General features: G+C 55.2%; 1 protein-coding gene across 9 annotated transcripts in view; it reads left to right on the forward strand.

Annotated features, from left to right (window-relative positions):
- The window catches only part of VAV2 (vav guanine nucleotide exchange factor 2), a 155,241-nt gene that overhangs the window by 30,744 nt on the left and 106,302 nt on the right, over nt 1-18,195 (forward strand). For all 9 annotated transcript variants that reach the window (XM_064171594.1, XM_064171595.1, XM_064171599.1 and 6 more), the window contains exon 2: nt 2,738-2,854. In XM_064171594.1, coding sequence (XP_064027664.1) covers nt 2,738-2,854 — 117 coding nt within the window. The remainder of the gene's footprint in view (nt 1-2,737; nt 2,855-18,195) is intronic.

The raw sequence follows: 18,195 nt of genomic DNA on the forward strand, positions 1-18,195 counted from the left end.
TGTTGGAGAACATTGATTTTTCTCTCTCTCTCTTTCTTCCTCCTGTGGAGTGTTTGCTTGTCAAAGGTGGGACTGAGTGGGGAGGCAAACGGCCTCGGCACGGCTGGCGCTCGATCGCAGCTGCTTTGGACGTGTGGCTGTTGAGTAGCACTGTTGAGCCAACAACTCCTGAGCTTCCAGCAGCAGCAAACCAACCTCCAGCTGCCTGCAAGGAGCTGCTTTGCAGATTGGCCAGAGAGGGACAGCTCAGGAGAAAGTTGTGTTGCTGTCACCCATGCGTGGCTCACTCTGCCTCCTTGTGCAGGAAGAGCTGAAGCTGCCAAGGTGGTTGGGGGACTTCAGCATCTCTGCTGTGAGGAAAGGCTGAGAGCCTTGGGGCTGTCTGGTGTGGAGGAGAGAAGGCTGAGACCAGCATCTTGAGGGGTGGGTGTCAGGATGATTGGGGGACTTCAGCATCTGTCCTGTGAAGAAAGACTGAGACCTGGGGCTGGAGGAGAGAAGGCTGAGAGGGGATCTGTCAATCGCTGTAGGTATCTTGAGGGGTGGGTATCAGGATGGGGGTGCCTGGGTGATTGGGAGGCTTCAGCATCTCTGCTGTGAAGAAAGTCTGAGAGCCTTGGGGCTGTCTGGTATGGAGGAGAGAAAGCTGAGAGGGGATCTGATCAACATCTGTGACCAACATCTTGAGGGGTGGGTGTCAGGAGGAAGGTGCCAGGATGATTGAGGGACTTCAGCATCTCTTCTGTGAAGAAAGATACCTGGGGCTGGAGGAGAGAAGGCTGAGAGGGGATCTCATCAACATCTATGACCAGCATCTTGAGGGGTGGGTGCCAGGATAAGGATGCCAGGATGATTGGGGGACTTCAGCATCTCTCCTGTGAAGAAAGACTGAGAGCCTTGAGGCTGTCTGGTCTGGAGGAGAGGAGGCTGAGATGGGATCTGACAATAAGTATCTTGAGGGGTGGGTGTCAGGATGAAGGTGCCAGGATGATTGGGGGACTCCAGCATCTCTCCTGTGGAGAAAGATACCTGGGGCTGGAGGAGAGAAGGCTGAGAGGGGATCTGACAATAAGTATCTTGAGGGGTGGGTGTCAGGATGAAGGTGCCAGGCTCTTTCCAGTGGTGCCCTGTCATAACACAAGGGACAGCAGTTGGGATGCAGAAGATTCCACCTCAATGTGAGGAGAAAGTTGTTTGGTGTAAGGATGCTGGAGCCCTGTGGTTGGCTGCCCAGAGGGAGGTTGTGGAGTCTCCTTCTCTGGAGAGATTCCCAACCTGCCTGGGTGTGACTGTGGGTAAAGCACACCCAACACACCCTCTCAGTCCAGACAGATGATCTTTACTGCAGTGCTGGGGAGGTGGAGGAATGCCCTAGAAGAACAGGATGGTTTTCAGTTTCTGCCTCTGGCACTTGGCTTGCTTAAGGAGAAGGTTCTGATGTGGTGGGGGCTGCTGTGTGGTGGGGGAGCCCTGCAGCACCACACAGAAGGGCTTAAGATGGGGGAGAAGGGTTAAAAGTCGAGTTTGTTTCTTTGTGTGGCTGCATCAGGCTGTGGTTAATGAGGTGGCCTTGCTAATCAATCACCACAAACCTCCCCTCTAATCCTCAGTGCCATGATAACAACAAGCTGCATCAGGCTGATGGCTGTGCAGATAGGATTGCCCCAAAGCCTCTGCTTTGATTCTTTTAATTAAAAGAAAATGAAGCTATTTTCTTTTTGGCTTTGAGCTCTGACACTGCAAGAAGTGTTTGTGCATGGAATTGGTGTGGTGATAACTTGGGGAGGGGAGGGTGGGGGGGAAAGAGAGCAGAGATAATGCCACAGGATGGAACTGCACTGACCCAACCCTCCCAAAGGCTTGAATCTTGCCCCTGTTTATCATGTGGGGATGATTGACCCCCTTGGGTGGGTTGATTTCCTTGCAATCCTAACGTGGTGTGGTGTGTTTGTGAGGAATGTGCTGGGAAATGGGGAGGGGGGGAAATAAAGAATCATAGAATCAAGCAGGTGGGAAGAGATCTCCAAGCTCTCCCAGGCAGCAGAGCCAATGGCATCCTGGGCTGGCTCAGGAGCAGTGTGGGCAGCAGCACAAGGGAGGTTCTTGTGCCCCTGTGCTCAGCACTGCTCAGGACACAGCTTGAGTGTTGTGTCCAGTGCTGGGCTCCTGAATTGCAGAGAGCTGTTGAGGTGCTGGAAGGTGTTTGGAGAAGGGCAGCAAGGCTGGGGAGGGGCCTGGAGCAGAGCCCTGTGAGGAGAGGCTGAGGGAGCTGGGGGGGTGCAGCCTGCAGCAGAGGAGGCTCAGGGCAGAGCTCATTGCTGCCTGCAGCTGCCTGCAGGGAGGCTGTAGCCAGGTGGGGTTGGGCTCTGCTGCCAGGCAGCCAGCAACAGAAGAAGGGGACACAGCCTGAAGCTGTGCCAGGGCAGGTCTAGGCTGGATGTTGTTAGGAAGTTCCTGGCAGAGAGAGTGATTGGCATTGGAATGGGCTGCCCAGGGAGGTGGTGGAGTCTTTGTGGCTGGAGGTGTTGAAGCCAAGCCTGGCTGGGGCACTTAGTGCCATGGTGTGGTTGGTTGGGCAGGGCTGGGTGCTAGGCTGGGCTGGCTGAGCTTGGAGCTCTCTGCCAACCTGCTTCACTCTCTGATTCTGTGCTCTCCAGAGGCCTCTTTCCAAACCTTAGCATTCTGTGGTTGTCTTGCTCACTTTTCCCTCCTTCCTTTTTGTTTTGTCTCCTCCCAGTTTCTCTGCCTGAAGAACATCAGGACCTTCCTCAAAGTGTGCCACGACAAGTTTGGGCTAAGGAGCAGTGACCTGTTTGATCCCTTTGACCTCTTTGACGTGCGGGACTTTGGGAAGGTAAGAGTTAATTCCTGAGTTCTTGGCAGTGCTGGCCCCAGGGTGGCTCTCTGGGCTTGTGTTGCAGGTTTGGGATGGAAGTGGGAAGGTTTGTGGCTTTGCCAGCAGATTCTGCACCCTCAGCTCATGGCTTGGGCACCTGTTCCTGTGCTAGGCTGTGCATCTAGGGGTTGGTTCTGCTGTGCTCTTAAGTGGAGGGAGATTAAGACCTCAACCTTGCCTGCCTTAGGTGCCAAAGCCTCTGGGATCAGTCTCTGGAGTGCATGAGGAATGTCTGTTTTGGGAGGAACTAAGATACCTCTGTGATCATGACAGCTACTGGGCAAGGCTGTAGCCCCGGGGACAGGACACTGGGGTCCAGCTTCAGCTGGGGGACTGGAGCAAAGCCACAACATCTCCCTGCCCATGAGCTGCCTGTAGGGACAGCACCTTGAAACCAGTGCTAAGCATCATCCCTGCTCTGCTTAAACCAGCTTGAGGGGTTGGATTCTGCAGCCCCAGCAGCACATTTCCCTGTAGCAGTGTCACAGATTGGCACTGGCCTGGACCTGTGTCAACACCAACTGTGTGCCAGAGGCTCTTTGTCTGCAGATGCTTCTGGCTTTGCCCTGGTGTGGGGGGCAGGCCTTGTGTGGGGTGAGTCCCCTTCTGTTTTGTGATGTGGTCAGTGAGGTTTGTGGAGGGGTCAGGAGCGTGGAATCATGGAATGGTTTGGGTTGGAATGGACCTTTAAAGGTCTAGTCCAGCCCTGCTGAGTTGAGCAGGGACAGCTGCAATTAGAGCAGGTTGCTCAGAGTCCCAAACAACCTGACCTGGGATGGTTCCAGGGATGAGGCAGCTCCCACTTCTCTGGGCAACCTGGGCCAGGATTTAAATCTCCCTCGTGGTAAAAACACATCTTCCTCCTCTCTGGTCTGAGTCTCCCTCTGTTTGTTTCAAACCATCACCCCTTGTCCCATCACTACACTCCCTGATCAAGAGTCCTTCCTTATCTTTCTTACCAGCTCCTTTAAGTATAGAAAGGCCACCAGAAGGTCTCCCTGGAACCTTATCCAGGCTGAACAACTCCAACTCTCTCAGCCTGGCCTCACTGCAGAGGTTTTCCAGCACTCCCATCATTGTTTTGTCCTCCTCCTCTGGGTCTGCTCTAACAGGTCTGTGCTGTGCTGAGGAGTCCAAAGCTGGCCCCAGCACTGCAGGGGGGGGTCTCAGCAGGACACATGGGGCAGAGTCACCCCCCTAGACCTGCTGCCCAGGCTCTTTCAAGCTGGGGTGGAATGAGTCGAGGAGCAGTGACTGGGACAAGGAGCAGTGACTGGGACATGGAGCAGTGATTGGGACAAGCAGCAGTGGATGGAAGCTGCAGCACAGGAGGTTGCAGCTCAACACAAGGGGCAACTTCTTGCCTGGAAGGGTCCCAGAGCCCTGGCACAGGCTGCCCAGAGAGGTTGTGGAGTCTCCTTGTGTGGAGCCTTTGCAGGCCTGTCTGGATGTGTTCCTGTGTGCCCTGAGCTAGATTGGATGGTGCTGCTCTGGCAGGGGGGTTGGTCTGGATGCTCTCTTTGGGTCCCTTCCAACCTCTGCCACCCTGTGAGCCCCTTGAGTTTCTCAGAAGCTTGGAGCAGAGGAGCCTGAGGGCTGCCCTCATTGCTGGTGATAAAGATGTGCAGGGCAGTGTGGGGAGGATAGAACCAGGCTCTGCTCAGGGATGGCCAGGGACAGGACAAGGGGCACTGGGGGCAAGCTGAAGCAAAGGAGGTTCCAAAGGGAAAGCTTCACTGTGAGGCTGCTGAAGCCCTGGAGCAGACTGCCAGGAGAGATTGTGGAGTCTCCTTCTCTGGAGGTTTTATCCTCCCAGCTGTTCCTAGGTGCTGGCTGTGTTTGTGCCTGACATGAACTTGATAGGAGAGGCCAGAGCTTGGTTTTGTGCTTGGCCATAATTGATGGGTGGCACCAAATGCTGAAGGAGGCTCAGCTCCTTTCCCAGGGTGGAAAATCCAGTGTGGCTTTGACAGGCAGCTGCTGTTCTCCTCCTGGCTTTTGACACAAGCAGTGCCAGGACCCTGCTTGGATGCTGAGCTCAGGGAAGCTGTTGGCCAGCACATTTTGCTCTATACCTGTATTTTGGGGGGGTAAAAAAGGTGCTGAAAGGTAGATTTCAGCCCTCTATTGTTTTCCTGCTTTGCAATGAGCAGGCAGGAGCTGCTGGAAGGCATCTTCTGCTCTGACTGCCCAAAGAGTGCCCTGCTTGGATGTTGGGATCAGGGAAGCTGTTGAGCAGCACATTTTGCTCTTTCTCTCTCTCTCTCTATATATATATTTATATCTGTATTCTGGGGGGGTAAAAAAGGTGCTGAAAGGCAGATTTCAGCACTTTTATTGTTTTCTTGCTTTGCAACTACCAAACATGAGCTGCTAGAAGGCATCTTCTGCTGTACTGCCCAAAGAGTGCCCTGCTTGGACGTTGAGCTCAGGGCAGCTGTTGGCCAGCACATTTTGCTCTCTCTATATATATTTGGGGGGGGTAAAAAGGGTGCTGAAAGGCTAATTTCAGCCCTCTGTTGTTTTCCTGCTTTGCATCTACCAAACATGAGCCATCTTCTGCTCTGACTGCCCAAAGAGTGCCCTGCTTGGATGTTGAGCTCAGGGAAGCTGCTGGCCAGCACATTTTGCTCTGTACCTGTATTTTGGGGGTGGGGGTAAAAAAGGTGCTGAAAGGCAGATTTCAGCCCTCTATTGTTTTCCTGCTTTGCAACTAGCAGGCAGGAGCTGCTGGAAGGCATCTTCTGCTCTGACTGCCCAAAGAGTGCCCTGCTTGGATGTTGGGATCAGGGAAGCTGTTGAGCAGCACATTTTGCTCTTTCTCTCTCTCTCTCTCTATATATATATATATATATTTATATCTGTATTCTGGGGGGGTAAAAAAGGTGCTAAAAGGCTAATTTCAGCCCTCTATTGTTTTCCTGCTTTGCATCTACCAAACATGAGCCATCTTCTGCTCTGACTGCCCAAAGAGTGCCCTGCTTGGATGTTGAGCTCAGGGAAGCTGTTGGCCAGCACATTTTGCTCTATCTATATATTTTGGGGGGTGGGGTGGGGTAAAAAAGGTGCTGAAAGGCTAATTTCAGCCCTCTATTGTTCTCCTGCTTTGCAACTAGCAGGCAAGAGCTGCTGGAAGGCATCTTCTGCTCTGCTTGCCCAAAGAGTTCATTTCTGCCTGCTGATGGGGATGGATTATTTGCTATTTATTGCCTAATTTATTTCTGGCCCATTATCTGGAGTGTGCAATTGCAGGGGGCTTTGTTTGATGAGTTTAGGGGGAGGGGGCCTGGGGGTGTTTGTAGACTTTTCTTTTTGATTGATGAGATATATAAGAAAGGCTTTTTATTTTTTAGGGTGGTTGGGCTGTGAATGTGAATGCACAGAAGGAACCTTTTTGGGCTGGGGTGGGGGAAGAGAACCGTGGCTAATTAAAATGCTGCTTTTATTGTCACATTGTCTCTGGCTTTGTGCTGTTTCAGATTGCCTGTTAACAGAGCCTGGTGTGAAAAAAAAACCCACCCCGCTGCTGGGAGGTGGCAGCTGAATGCAGGCTTGGATTCCTTTTTGGCTCTGGTGGGGGGAGAGCTCTTCTCTCCTTCTGGCCAGTTTCCTTTTGGTGGAGGGGGAGGGACACATCGTTTTGTGGCTTTGGGAGACAATTTGCTGTTCCCTTCTCTCTTATAATTGTGTTTGGTTTCTTCAGCAGGAGAGTGGTGAGAGGCTGGAATGGGTTGCCCAGGGAGGTGGTAGAGGCTCCGTCCCTGGAGGTGTTTGAGGCCAGGCTGGCTGAGGCTGTGTGCAGCCTGCTCTAGGGTAGGGTGTCCCTGGGCATGGCAGGGGGGTTGGAACTGGCTGCTCCTTGTGCTCCCTCCCAACCCTGCCTGATTCTGTGATCTGAGAGCCTCATACACTCCCCAGGCTCAGCTAGAGATGAGAGCAACCTGGGCCAGTGAGAGGTGTCCCTACCCATGGCAGGGGGTTTGGAACTAGATGATCCTTGTGGTGCCTTCCAACCCTGACTCATTCTGTGATCTGAGAGGCTCATACACTCCCCAGGCTCAGCTGTGGGCCAGGAGGACCCTCCACTAACCTGCATTGCTGCATCACCTCTGCAAGGCCAGACCCTAGCTAGAGATGAGAGCATCCTGGGCCAGTGAGAGGTGTCCCTGCCCATGGCAGGGGGGTTGGAACTGGCTGATCCTTGTGGTCCTTTCCAAACTTGACTGATTCTGTGATTCTAGGAGGCTTTGGAAAGCAACTTGTCCTAAACCTCCAAGACATCCAAATTGAATTATAGAATCAACCAGGTTGGAAGAGACCTCCAAGTTTATTCAGTCCAACCTATCACCCAGCCTGGTTCTTCTTGCAGCCAGACCTCTAAACTCATCCAGTCCAAACTATCACCCAGCCTGGTTCTTCTTGCAGCCAGACCTCCAAGCTCATCCAGTCCAACCTATCACCCAGCCTGGTTCTTCTTTCAGCCAGACCTCCAAGCTCATCCAGTCCAACCTATCACCCAGCCTGGTTCTTCTTGCAGCCAGACCTCCAAGCTCATCCAGTCCAACCTATCACCCAGCCTGGTTCTTCTTGCAGCCAGACCTCCAGGCTCATCCAGTCCAACCTATCACCCAGCCTGGTTCTTCTTGCAGCCAGACCTCCAAGCTCATCCAGTCCAACCTATCACTCAGCCTGGTTCTTCTTGCAGCCAGACCTCCAGGCTCATCCAGTCCAACCTATCACCCAGCCTGGTTCTTCTTGCAGCCAGATCTCCAAGCTCATCCAGTCCAACCTATCACTCAGCCTGGTTCTTCTTGCAGCCAGATCTCCAAGCTCATCCAGTCCAACCTATCACTCAGCCTGGTTCTTCTTGCAGCCAGATCTCCAGGCTCATCCAGTCCAACCTATCACTCAGCCTGGTTCTTCTTGCAGCCAGACCTCCAGGCTCATCCAGTCCAACCTATCACCCAGCCTGGTTCTTCTTGCAGCCAGACCTCCAGGCTCATCCAGTCCAACCTATCACCCAGCCTGGTTCTTCTTGCAGCCAGACCTCCAAGCTCATCCAGTCCAACCTATCACTCAGCCTGGTTCTTCTTGCAACCAAATTGCCTGGTTCTTGCTTACTTTCTTCATCCTCCTCCTCCTCCACCAGCTTCTGCACAGACCCTGCCCACACCAAACCCTTTGGGTTGGTCTTTTCCCAGCGCGAGTTCTTTTCTTATCAGCTGTGGCGGTGGGGGAGGTATCAGCTGTTTGGGCTTGCACCACCCTAACTCCCTCTGGAAGCCTGTCAAAACATTCCCATTGTCTTTGCCACCTTTCATTCCCACATGAGCCTCAGATCTGGGTTCAGCAGTGGCAAAGCAAATAAACAGGGAAAAATCTGTTGGCCAAAGAGCTTTTCCGTTTTGAGTCGCAGCGAGAGCGACAGAAAGGGAGCCTCAAAGCCACCTTCCCACTGGCCACACACACCCCCACACCCCCCCCCCCAACGAAACCAAAACAAACCAACCTCTTCCTGGAGCTATTCACTCCTTGGATCAAGAGTATTGTAAGTTACAAGACACTTGCACCATGAGATTTAATAAGGCCAAGGGCAGGGTTCTACACTTTGGCCACAGCAACCCCAAGCAGCACTACAGGCTGGGGACAGAGTGGCTGAGAGCAGCCAGGAGAAAAGGGGCCTGGGGATACTGGTAGATAGGCTGAAGATGAGGCAGCAGTGCCCAGGTGGGCAGCAGAGCCAATGGCATCCTGGGCTGGCTCAGGAGCAGTGTGGGCAGCAGCACAAGGGAGGTTCTTCTGCCCCTGTGCTCAGCACTGCTCAGGACACCCCTTGAGTGCTGTGTCCAGTTCTGGGCTCCTGAATTGCAGAGAGATGTTGAGGTGCTGGAAGGTGTTTGGAGAAGGGCAGCAAGGCTGGGGAGGGGCCTGGAGCAGAGCCCTGTGAGGAGAGGCTGAGGGAGCTGGGGGTGTGCAGCCTGCAGCAGAGGAGGCTCAGGGCAGAGCTCATTGCTGCCTGCAGCTGCCTGCAGGGAGGCTGTAGCCAGGTGGGGTTGGGCTCTGCTGCCAGGCAGCCAGCAGCAGAAGAAGGGGACAGAGGCTGAAGCTGTGCCAGGGCAGGTCTAGGGTGGATGTTGTTAGGAAGTTGTTGTCAGAGAGAGTGATTGGCACTGGAATGGGCTGCCCAGGGAGGTGGTGGAGTGGCTGTGGCTGGAGGTGTTGCAGCCAAGCCTGGCTGGGGCACTTAGTGCCATGGTGTGGTTGGTTGGGCAGGGCTGGGTGCTAGGTTGTGCTGGCTGAGCTTGGAGCTCTCTTCCAACCTGGCTGATTCCCTGGTTCTGTGTTGGAGGCTGTTGTGAGCAGGGCACAGGAGCAGCCACCCAGTTAATGACAGAGCTCGGTGCAGCGGTGCTGGGTTGGGTTGTTTCTGGATGCCACTGAAGCAGTTCTTTGTCTCCTCTAAACCAGCAGGGCAGTGATTCCTGGGAGCAGTTTGGCTTTGCTGCAGTGTAGTTGTGGAGTTAGAAAGGCAGGGGCTTGTGTGGTGCCAACCTGAGCCTCGTGGGCTGCGTGGTCTGGAACCTGCAGGGTCCTGCAGGGTTTCTTAGTGGAAGGGAAAGAGGAGAGGAGTTGAAAGCAGATCCCTCAGCCCTGCCTTCACCAGCTGCTCTTCTGAGAGAGGATTCCATATTGCATGAGGGCTGTGGATGTGCTGGAAGGTGTCCAGAGAAGGGCCATGAGGAGGAGCAGAGGGCTGGAGCTGCTCTGCTGGGAGGAGAGACTGAGGCAGTTGGGGCTGTTCAGTCTGCAGAGGAGAAGGCTCCAAGGGGACCTTCTTGTGGCCTTTCTTGTAGCCCTCTTAAGATACTGAAAGCTGGGGAGGGACTTTTTAGGCTGTCAGGGAGTGATAGGACTGGGGGGAATGGACCAGAGCTGGAAATGGGGAGAGTCAGCCTGGATGTTAGAAAGAAATTCTTCAGCTTGAGGGTGGTGAGAGCCTGGAAGGGGTTGCCCAGGGAGGTGGTGGGAGCCTCATCCCTGGAGGTGTTTAAGGCCAGGCTGGATGAGATCCTGGCCAGCCTGATCTAGCATGAGGTGCCCTGGCAGGTGAGTTGGAAGTGGCTGATCCTTGTGGTCCCTTCCAACTCTGAGTGATTCTGTGATTCTATAATAGTTTCAGTTGGAAAAGACCTCTAAGGCAGAGTCCAGCCACACACCCAGCCCCACCAGGGCCACCAAACCGTGTCCCCACATGCCATGGCCTTGGGTGTGTTGAACATCTCCAAGGATGGAGACTCCTCCACTCCCTGGGCAGCCTGTTCCAACCCCTGACCACTCTTGCAGCAAAGAAATTGTTCCTCATCTCCAACCTAAACCTCCTTTGGCATAATTTGAGACCAGTTCCTCTCATTCTGCTGCTTGATACTAGGGGAGAGGAGCCCAAACCTCACCTCCCTCCAGCCTCCTTTCAGGGAGCTGTAGAGAGCAATGAGGTCTGCCCTCAGCCTCTTCTCCACACTAAACACCTTCAGTTCACAGAGTGACCCAGGTTGGAAAAGACCTCTAGGACCATTGAGTTCCTTCAGCTGCTCATCCCCATCCCTCTTCTCCAGACCTTTCCCCTGCTTTGTTGCCCTTCTCTGGACCTGCTCCAGCCTCTCAGTGTGCTTCTTGTAGTTCCCTTTGGTTTCTGAGCCAAGGCTTCAGCAAGCAGGAGCTGCCCTGGGTTTGATGGAGCCTCCTCCAAAGGAGTGAGTGTGGCTGGGGGCTGCTGAACTCCAGGGACATGGCGGTTTTGATCCCTGCTTTCGCTGCTTCCTTGCAGGATGAAGCTTGGGAAGCCACTTCCTTGCCTGTCACCAGCATGGCAGCTGGTGAAATGGAACCTCCCGTGGGCTCCTCCAGCCAGAGTCCCCGTGGGAGTGCTCAGGCTGCCTGGCAGCCTGGGTGGGAGGTTGGCTAAGTGGCAGGTGTGGGTGCTTGCCAGGCAGCTGCGTCACCCTTCCCGTAACCCGGGCTGCGCCGCTTCCCGCTCCCCCCAGGGACCAAAGGCCACTTCCAGCTGCTCACAGCCAGGGGGGTTTGTTTTTTCCCACCCCCCTCTCTCTGTCCAGCTGTTAAAGCAACCCCACGGTGACAAGGGACACGGGGGGAGGTGTCGTGGCAGAGCTTTCCAAACGTGCCCTGAGGCGCACTGGGCACAAACTGCAACCCAGGAGGTTCCATCTGGAAAGGAGAGGAAAGTTGTTTGGTGTGAGGCTGCTGGAGCAGACCAAGAAGAGGTTTGATTCTGAGCTTCTTGTAGCCATAAACACAGATGTCCTGAAAAAATAAAATCACATCTGGAGTGCTGGGTCCAGTTCTGGGCTCCTCAGTTCTGGAGAGACAGGAACCTGCTGGAGTGAGTACAGAGGAGGCTACAAAGATGCTCAGGGGTCTGGAGCAGCTCTGTGAGGAGCAAAGGCTGAGAGCCCTGGGGCTGAGAGCCTGCAGAAGAGCAGCCCCAGAGGGGAGCTGAGCAATGCTCAGCAAGAGCTAAAGGGTGGGGGGCAAGAGGATGGGGCCAGGCTCTGCTCAGTGGTGCCCAGGGACAGGACAAGGGGCAATGGGCACAAACTGGAACCCAGGAGGTTCCATCTGGAAAGGAGAGGAAAGTTGTTTGGTGTGAGGGTGCTGGAGGCCTGGAGCAGGCTGCCCAGAGAGGCTGTGGAGTCTCCTTGTGTGGAGAGCTTCCAGCCCCAGCTGGGCACTGTGCTGCTGGGCAAGCTGCTGTGAGTGCCCTGCTTGGGCAGGGGGAGGTTGGACTGGATGATCTCCAAAGGTCCCTTCCATGCCATTGGAATGGGCTGCCCAGGGAGGTGGTGGAGTCACCATCCCTGGGGGTGTTGAAGCAAAGCCTGGATGAGGCACTTGGTGCCATGGTCTGGTTGACTGGGCAGGGCTGGGTGCTAGGTTGGACTGGCTGAGCTTGGAGCTCTCTTCCAACCTGCTTGATTCTATGATTCCAACCTCTACCATGCTATGATTTTGTGGGGTCCTTTGCAGGGCTGCTGGACCCAGTCCCTCCCAGCTCCCAAATAAAAGAGAGAGGCAGCAATAAAGAGCTGGAGCTGGTGGAGGCTGCACTGCTGCAGAGTGCTTCATGCACATTTAATAGCAGTGATGGTATAAAGTGGAGCTCTTCTTGGACTTGCTAATTTATTGGCCCCGACTCTAATGAGATAAAACCCACCTAAATATGGATTAAACTCTTTATCACTCTGTTAGTCAGCACGATGGGAGCAAGGTTCATTAAAAAGAGTTTCTCATTTTCACTAACTCCCAGGATTGGGTTTATTGTGGAAAAGAAATAGACCTCAAAGCCTCATAAACCTGTGAAGTGTGGCAGTCGTTAGCCTCCCACTCCTCCCTGCTGTCCTGACTTGTGCTTAATTGTCCTGACTTTCTTTGGAAGCTCCTGCACTGCTAAGCCAAGGGGAGAAAAAAGAGGTGGCTTTCTTTTTTGGGAGGTTAGGTCTTCCCTGCCCTGACCCACTGGTGCCAAATGATGCTGGTCTGAACATAAAGGAAGGGGAAGCAGCTCCCAGGTGAGCTGAAAGGTGAGGAGGTGCTCAGGGCTGAGCTTCAAGTTGTGTTTGTCACTCTCTGGGTTTTGCTCCAGGGACTGGGGAGAATTGCAGCAAGCCAGCAGCTGGGGCAGGGCTCAGAGGAGGAGGCTCTGGATCAGTTCTCTGGATCGATTGCTGCCTGCATCTCCCTGCAGGGAGGCTGTCGCCAGGTGGGGTTGGGCTCTGCTGCCAGGCAGCCAGCACCAGAACAAGGGGACACAGCCTCAAGCTGTGCCAGGGCAGGTCTAGGCTGGATGTTAGGAGCCAGAGAGAGTGATTGGCATTGGAATGGGCTGCCCAGGGAGGTGGTGGAGTCTCTGTGCCTGGAGGTGTTGCAGCCAAGCCTGGCTGGGGCACTTAGTGCCATGGTGTGGTTGGTTGGGCAGGGCTGGGTGCTAGGTTGTGCTGGCTGAGCTTGGAGCTCTCTGCCAACCTGCTTGGCTCTCTGATTCTCCCTCTCAGTTAATTGAGTCTATTCAAGGTTTGCTGCCATGGGTGACCCTGGAGTGGGGCGGGGTGGGGGGCTGCTGGAGGGACTTGTACATGGCTGAGGTGCTGGGGAGGAGGTGTATGTGCTGGGGAGGAGGTGTATGTGCTGGGGAGGGTGACCTCTGAGCACAGCATGGTCCAGTGGCTCCAGTAAGAGCTGCTTTGCTAGTGGGAGAGGACAGGGGATGTGCTGGTGCTGTCAGTGGCAGTGATGGATGCCCTCTGGGAAGTGTTTGTGGCTCCACAACCATTCTGAGCCTTTCTGCTCTGCTTTGGTGAGGCCACACCTTGAGTACTGTGCTCTGTTTTGGGCACAGCAAAACAAGAGAGATGTGGAGGGGCTGGAGTGGGTCCAGAGGTGGGCAGTGAGGCTGGGAAGGGTCTAGAGAATTAATCTTATGAGGAGAGACTGAAGGAGCTGAGGATGTTTAGTGTGAGGAGGAGGAGGGGGGACCTCATTGCTGTCTACAGCTACCTGCAGGGACATTGTGGAGAGGCTGCTGCTGGGCTCTGCTCACAGGGAGTTGGAGATAGAAGAAGGGGGAATGACCTCAAGCTGAGGCTGGGGAGGTTTAGGTTGGACATGAGGACAAAGTTTTTCACGGAGAGAGTGGTCAGGGACTGGACTGAGCTGCCCAGGGAGGTGCTGGAGTCACCCATCTGGCTGTGTTTCAGGGTGGTTTGGATGTGGTGCTCAGGGAGATGGTTTAAGGTGAATCTTGTTGAACAGAGTTATAGGTTGGAGTTGGTGCTGCTGAGAGGCTTTTCCAACCTGCCTGTTTCTGTGATTCTGGAGGCAAAGCTGTCCCACTTGTCCTGCTGCTCTTGGATGCTCTTGGAAAGCCCTGGTGGGATCCAGGCTGTTTCTCACTGGATGCTGTTGCAGACTTGCCCTCAGCTTCATCAGCAGAATTTGCAGCTGCAGCAGATTTGTCCTCAGCCTCATCCCTGGAATCTCCAGCTGATGCCTGAGGCATCTGCAAAAGGAGAGGTCTCACCTTGCTGGCCCTTGGGGTGGGGTGCTGGGAAAGCAGTGAAGGGGCTGAACTGCCATCCTCTCCCCATCCCTCTCTGACACACAGCCACACATCCTTCAGTCCCCTACCAGGGAGTTAGGAACTGGAGTTTTCTGCTTGGTTTGAGCTGGGAGGGTGAGGAGAGTTGTCAGAATTATTCAAGGGATTAATATCTGGGCCTTGGGGGCTCATGGTTCTGCTTCTCTGCTGGGAATTCCCCCTCCCTCTCCATCATCTCTGACTTCACAGTTAGAGATGGGCAAGGAGCCCTTGCAGCAGGATTTTAAAGGATGCCTTTGTCAGTTTTGAAGGGCTGGCTTGGCAGGGGGAGACAATCTGAGACAGTGGAAGATGGGAAGGCTGGCAGGGGAAAGGCTGCATGTGGGTGCTGTAGCACAGCCAGCCCCACAGCTGGCTGGTGGGTGGTGGGAGCAGCTCTCCTCCTGTTCCTGGCTTTTAGGGGTGTTTTCTCTGACCTCTTGTAGCCAGGAGCCAGTTTGAAGTGGTTGCATTTTTCTGTATGCATCACTGAGTGCAGGAGCTGAGCTCTCCCCGTGAGTCAGCAATGTGCCCTCCTGGCCAGGCAGTCTCCTGGGGTGCACTGAGGAGACTGTGGCCAGCAGGTCAAGGGAGGTTCTCCTCCTGCTCTATTCTACCCTACTGAGGCCACATCTGCAGTGCTGGGTCCAGTTCTGGGCTCCTCGGCTCAAGAGAGACCAGGGAGAGGCTACAGAGATGCTGAGGGGATGGAGCAGCTCTGTGAGGGGCAAAGGCTGAGAGCTCTGGGGCTAAGAGCCTGGAGAAGAGCAGCCCCAGGGTCAGGTTTGGAGCCAAGCAAGGAAAAGGTCTGTCAGGGACCTGCTCCTGAGAGAAGCCCTCACACTTTTCCCAAGGGAAACTGATACTTGAGATAATTCCACAGCCCTTGGAGATGGCTTTTTGGGCTCCTCAGTGCAGGAGAGGCAGGGAACTGCTGGAGAGAGTCCAGAGGAGGCTGCAGAGCTGCTGAGGAGCCTGGAGCAGATCTGTGAGGAGCAAAGGCTCAGAGCCTGCAGAAGAGCAGCCCCAGAGGAGAGCTGAGCAATGCTCAGCAAGGGCTAAAGGGTGGGGGGCAAGAGGCTGGGGCCAGGCTCTGCTCAGTGGTGCCCAGGGACAGGCCAAGGAGCAGTGGGCACAAACTGGAACCCAGGAGGTTCCACTTGAGCAGGAGGAGAAACTTGCCTGGAGCAGACTGCCCAGAGAGGTTGTGGAGTCTCCTGGTGTGGAGAGATCCCAACTCCCCCTGGCTGTTGTGCTCCTGGGCAAGCTGCTGGGGGTGCTCCTAGTTTAGCAGAGGGGTTGGACTGGATGATCAAGAGGGGCTGGACCAGGTGACCTTTTGAGCCCCTGACATTCTAGCATCTCCAGAGATCCCTTCCCACCTCCACCGTGCTGGGACCATGCAGAGAGAGGAGCATTTGGCAGGCCAGAGGCAGCTGAGCAGAGCATCCCCATGCACAGCATCCCACCCCCAGCTTGGCAGTGCTGGGGCTGGTGGCTTGGGCTGGTGACTTCAGACCTTCCCTGGCTCTGTTCCTCTGAGCCAGCTCCTTGGCTGCTGCCCAGGGCTTGGCTGTGTGTCAGGAGAAGGGATCCTATGGCAGCTGGAGACGTTTGCAGTGGCCGTGGGGCTCGTGTGCGGCGTGGGTGGGGTGGGAAGTGAGAGGAACTCTCCCAGCAGAAGGGGCTGTGTGGCTTGCCTCCTTTATTTCCTTCCTTGTTAATTCCCAAGAGGGCAGTGGAGTGAGTGGCCTGCACAGAGGGCTGTGTGTCTGGTGGCATGCCAGCAACCAGGACCTCCCTTAACCCTTTGCCTGCCCCCTGCTTCCCTCCCTGTCCTTGCTGAAAAGGAGCCCTGGCTGCCCCCTGAGCCCACACCACTGCAGAGCCCAGCGTGGAGGGGTTGGAGATCATCCAGCCTGACCCTCCTGCTCCAGCAGGGCACCCACAGCAGCCTGCCCAGCAGCACAGTGCCCAGCTGGGCTTGGAAGCTCTGCACACAAGGAGACTCCACAACCTCTCTGGGCAGCCTGCTCCAGGCCTCCAGCACCCTCACACCAAACAACTTTCCTCTCCTTTCCAGATGGAACCTCCTGGGTTCCAGTTTGTGTCCATTGCCCCTTGGCCTGTCCCTGGGCACCACTGAGCAGAGCCTGGCCCCATCCTCTTGCCCCCCACCCTTTAGCTTCTGCTGACCATTGCTCAGCTCCCTTATGGGGCTGCTCTTCTGCAGGCTCTCATCCTCAGGGCTCTCAGCCTTTGCTCCTCACAGAGCTGCTCCAGGCCTCTGAGCATCTTTGTAGCCTCCTCTGGACTCAATCCAGCAGGTTCCTGTCTCTCCAGAACTGAGGAGCCCAGAACTGGACCCAGCACTCCAGATGTGATTTTATTTTTACAGGACATAGAATCAAGCAGGTTGGAAGAGACCTCCAAGCTCATCCAGTCCAACCTGGCAGCCAACTCTATCCAGTCACCAAGTGCCTCATCCAGGCTTTTCTTGAACACCTCCAGGCAGGGTGACTCCACCACCTCCCTGGGCAGCCCATTCCAATGCCAATCACTCTCTCTATGAAGCTCAGAATCTAATCTCTTCTTGGTCTGCATGTTCCAGGCTGAGAGCAGGTTGGGCTCTTGTCCCTGTTCTGTAAGGTCAGGAGGAGGTTGTGTCCATGCTCATCCTCCAGACACTGCCCCAGGCAGGTGAGACACATTCCTTGGCCTCTGGCAGCAAAGTTAAGCAGCAGGAATCTGGTATGAAAGGCAGAAAGAGGTCTCACAGCATCCTTGATCCTTCAAAACAGCCTGGGTTTAGGATGCCTGCACTTAGCAGCTCATGCCCTGTGGTGCAGGGTGGCCTCAGCTGGCGCTGTCAGATGTGGGATGATGCAGGAACCATCCTCCCAGTCAGCCCGAGGCCATCAGCTGGGCTTGCTGGTGGGGCTGTGCTGGCAGCTGCACTGTGTCTGGCAGATGTTTTCAGCCAGAGCACTCAAAAGTGTGCACAGGAAGCCCTGACCCTGAACTTCCCTAAAGCCCAGGGCAAATGCATGGCAGGTTTCTGCAGCCAGCCAAGCGTGCAGGGGGCTGCTGAGTGCAGCACTGGGGCTGCTGCCCTGCTGGGCTGTAAAGCTTCCTCTCTCTCTGTGGTGGTTACTCATGTGAGGGCCATGCTGGGCTGCCCTGTGGCCTTCAGGAGGCCAATGACAGCTCCACAGCCTCGCATCGTGCATGGGCAGTGAGTTGCTGGTGAAGTCTTTCACTGCAGCCTGAGCAAAGTCCTCTGTGAAACACCCAGCCCGGGGGGGGGTGCCTGGGAGCTGAAGCATCAAGCTGTGGCTTTAGTGTCACCTCCTGCCCCACCAACCAAAAGGAAAGGGCCTCCCACTGGTGCTGCAGGAGGAGAGGCTTTGCTTAAAGCCAACCTTTTCTGCTTGGGGTTAGGGCTGGGGAGATGCTGCATGGCCAAAAGCAGGTTCCAACCATTCACCTGAGGTCTCTGCTTAATCTGGGCTCTGTTCCCTGCCAAGAAATGCTTTGTGGCATCAGACCTGCTCCTGTGATGCCCAGAGACCAGGCACCTCCTGGGGCTTTCACCAAGCTGCCATGGGAGAAGCTCAACTCAGAGTCACAGAATCAGTCAGGGTTGGAAGGGACCACAAGGATCATCTAGTTCCAGCCCCCCTGCCATGGGCAGCTGCTTGCAAAGGGCTTTGTGCAGCACTGAGCAGGTGAGGAGAGCACCAGTGAGCACCATGCTGGGAGCTACCATCCTGTGCAAAGCTGCTCTGATCTCTGGAAGCATGGTGCAGAGGTGCTGCAGGGCCCTTGGCACATGCATGTGGGCTGGAGAGCTCAGGGCCTGAGCAGAGCAGGTGAAGGATGACAGTGAGGGTGGGGAGGCACTGGAATGGGTTCTCCAGGATGGTTGTGGATGCCTCCTCCCTAGAGGTGTTCACAGCCAGGCTGGATGAGGCCTTGAACAACCTGGGCTAGTGAGAGGTGTCCCTGCCCATGGCAGCAATGTGCACTGGTGGCCAAGAGGGCCAAGGGGATCCTGGGGGGCATTAAGCAGAGTGTGCCCAGCAGATCCAGGGAGGTTCTCCTCCCCTTCTACTCTGCCCTGCTGAGACCTCATCTTGAGTGCTGC

Source organism: Pogoniulus pusillus, chromosome 35 (assembly GCF_015220805.1).
Source record: "Pogoniulus pusillus isolate bPogPus1 chromosome 35, bPogPus1.pri, whole genome shotgun sequence".
In the NCBI taxonomy this organism is placed as follows: Eukaryota; Metazoa; Chordata; class Aves; order Piciformes; family Lybiidae; genus Pogoniulus; species Pogoniulus pusillus.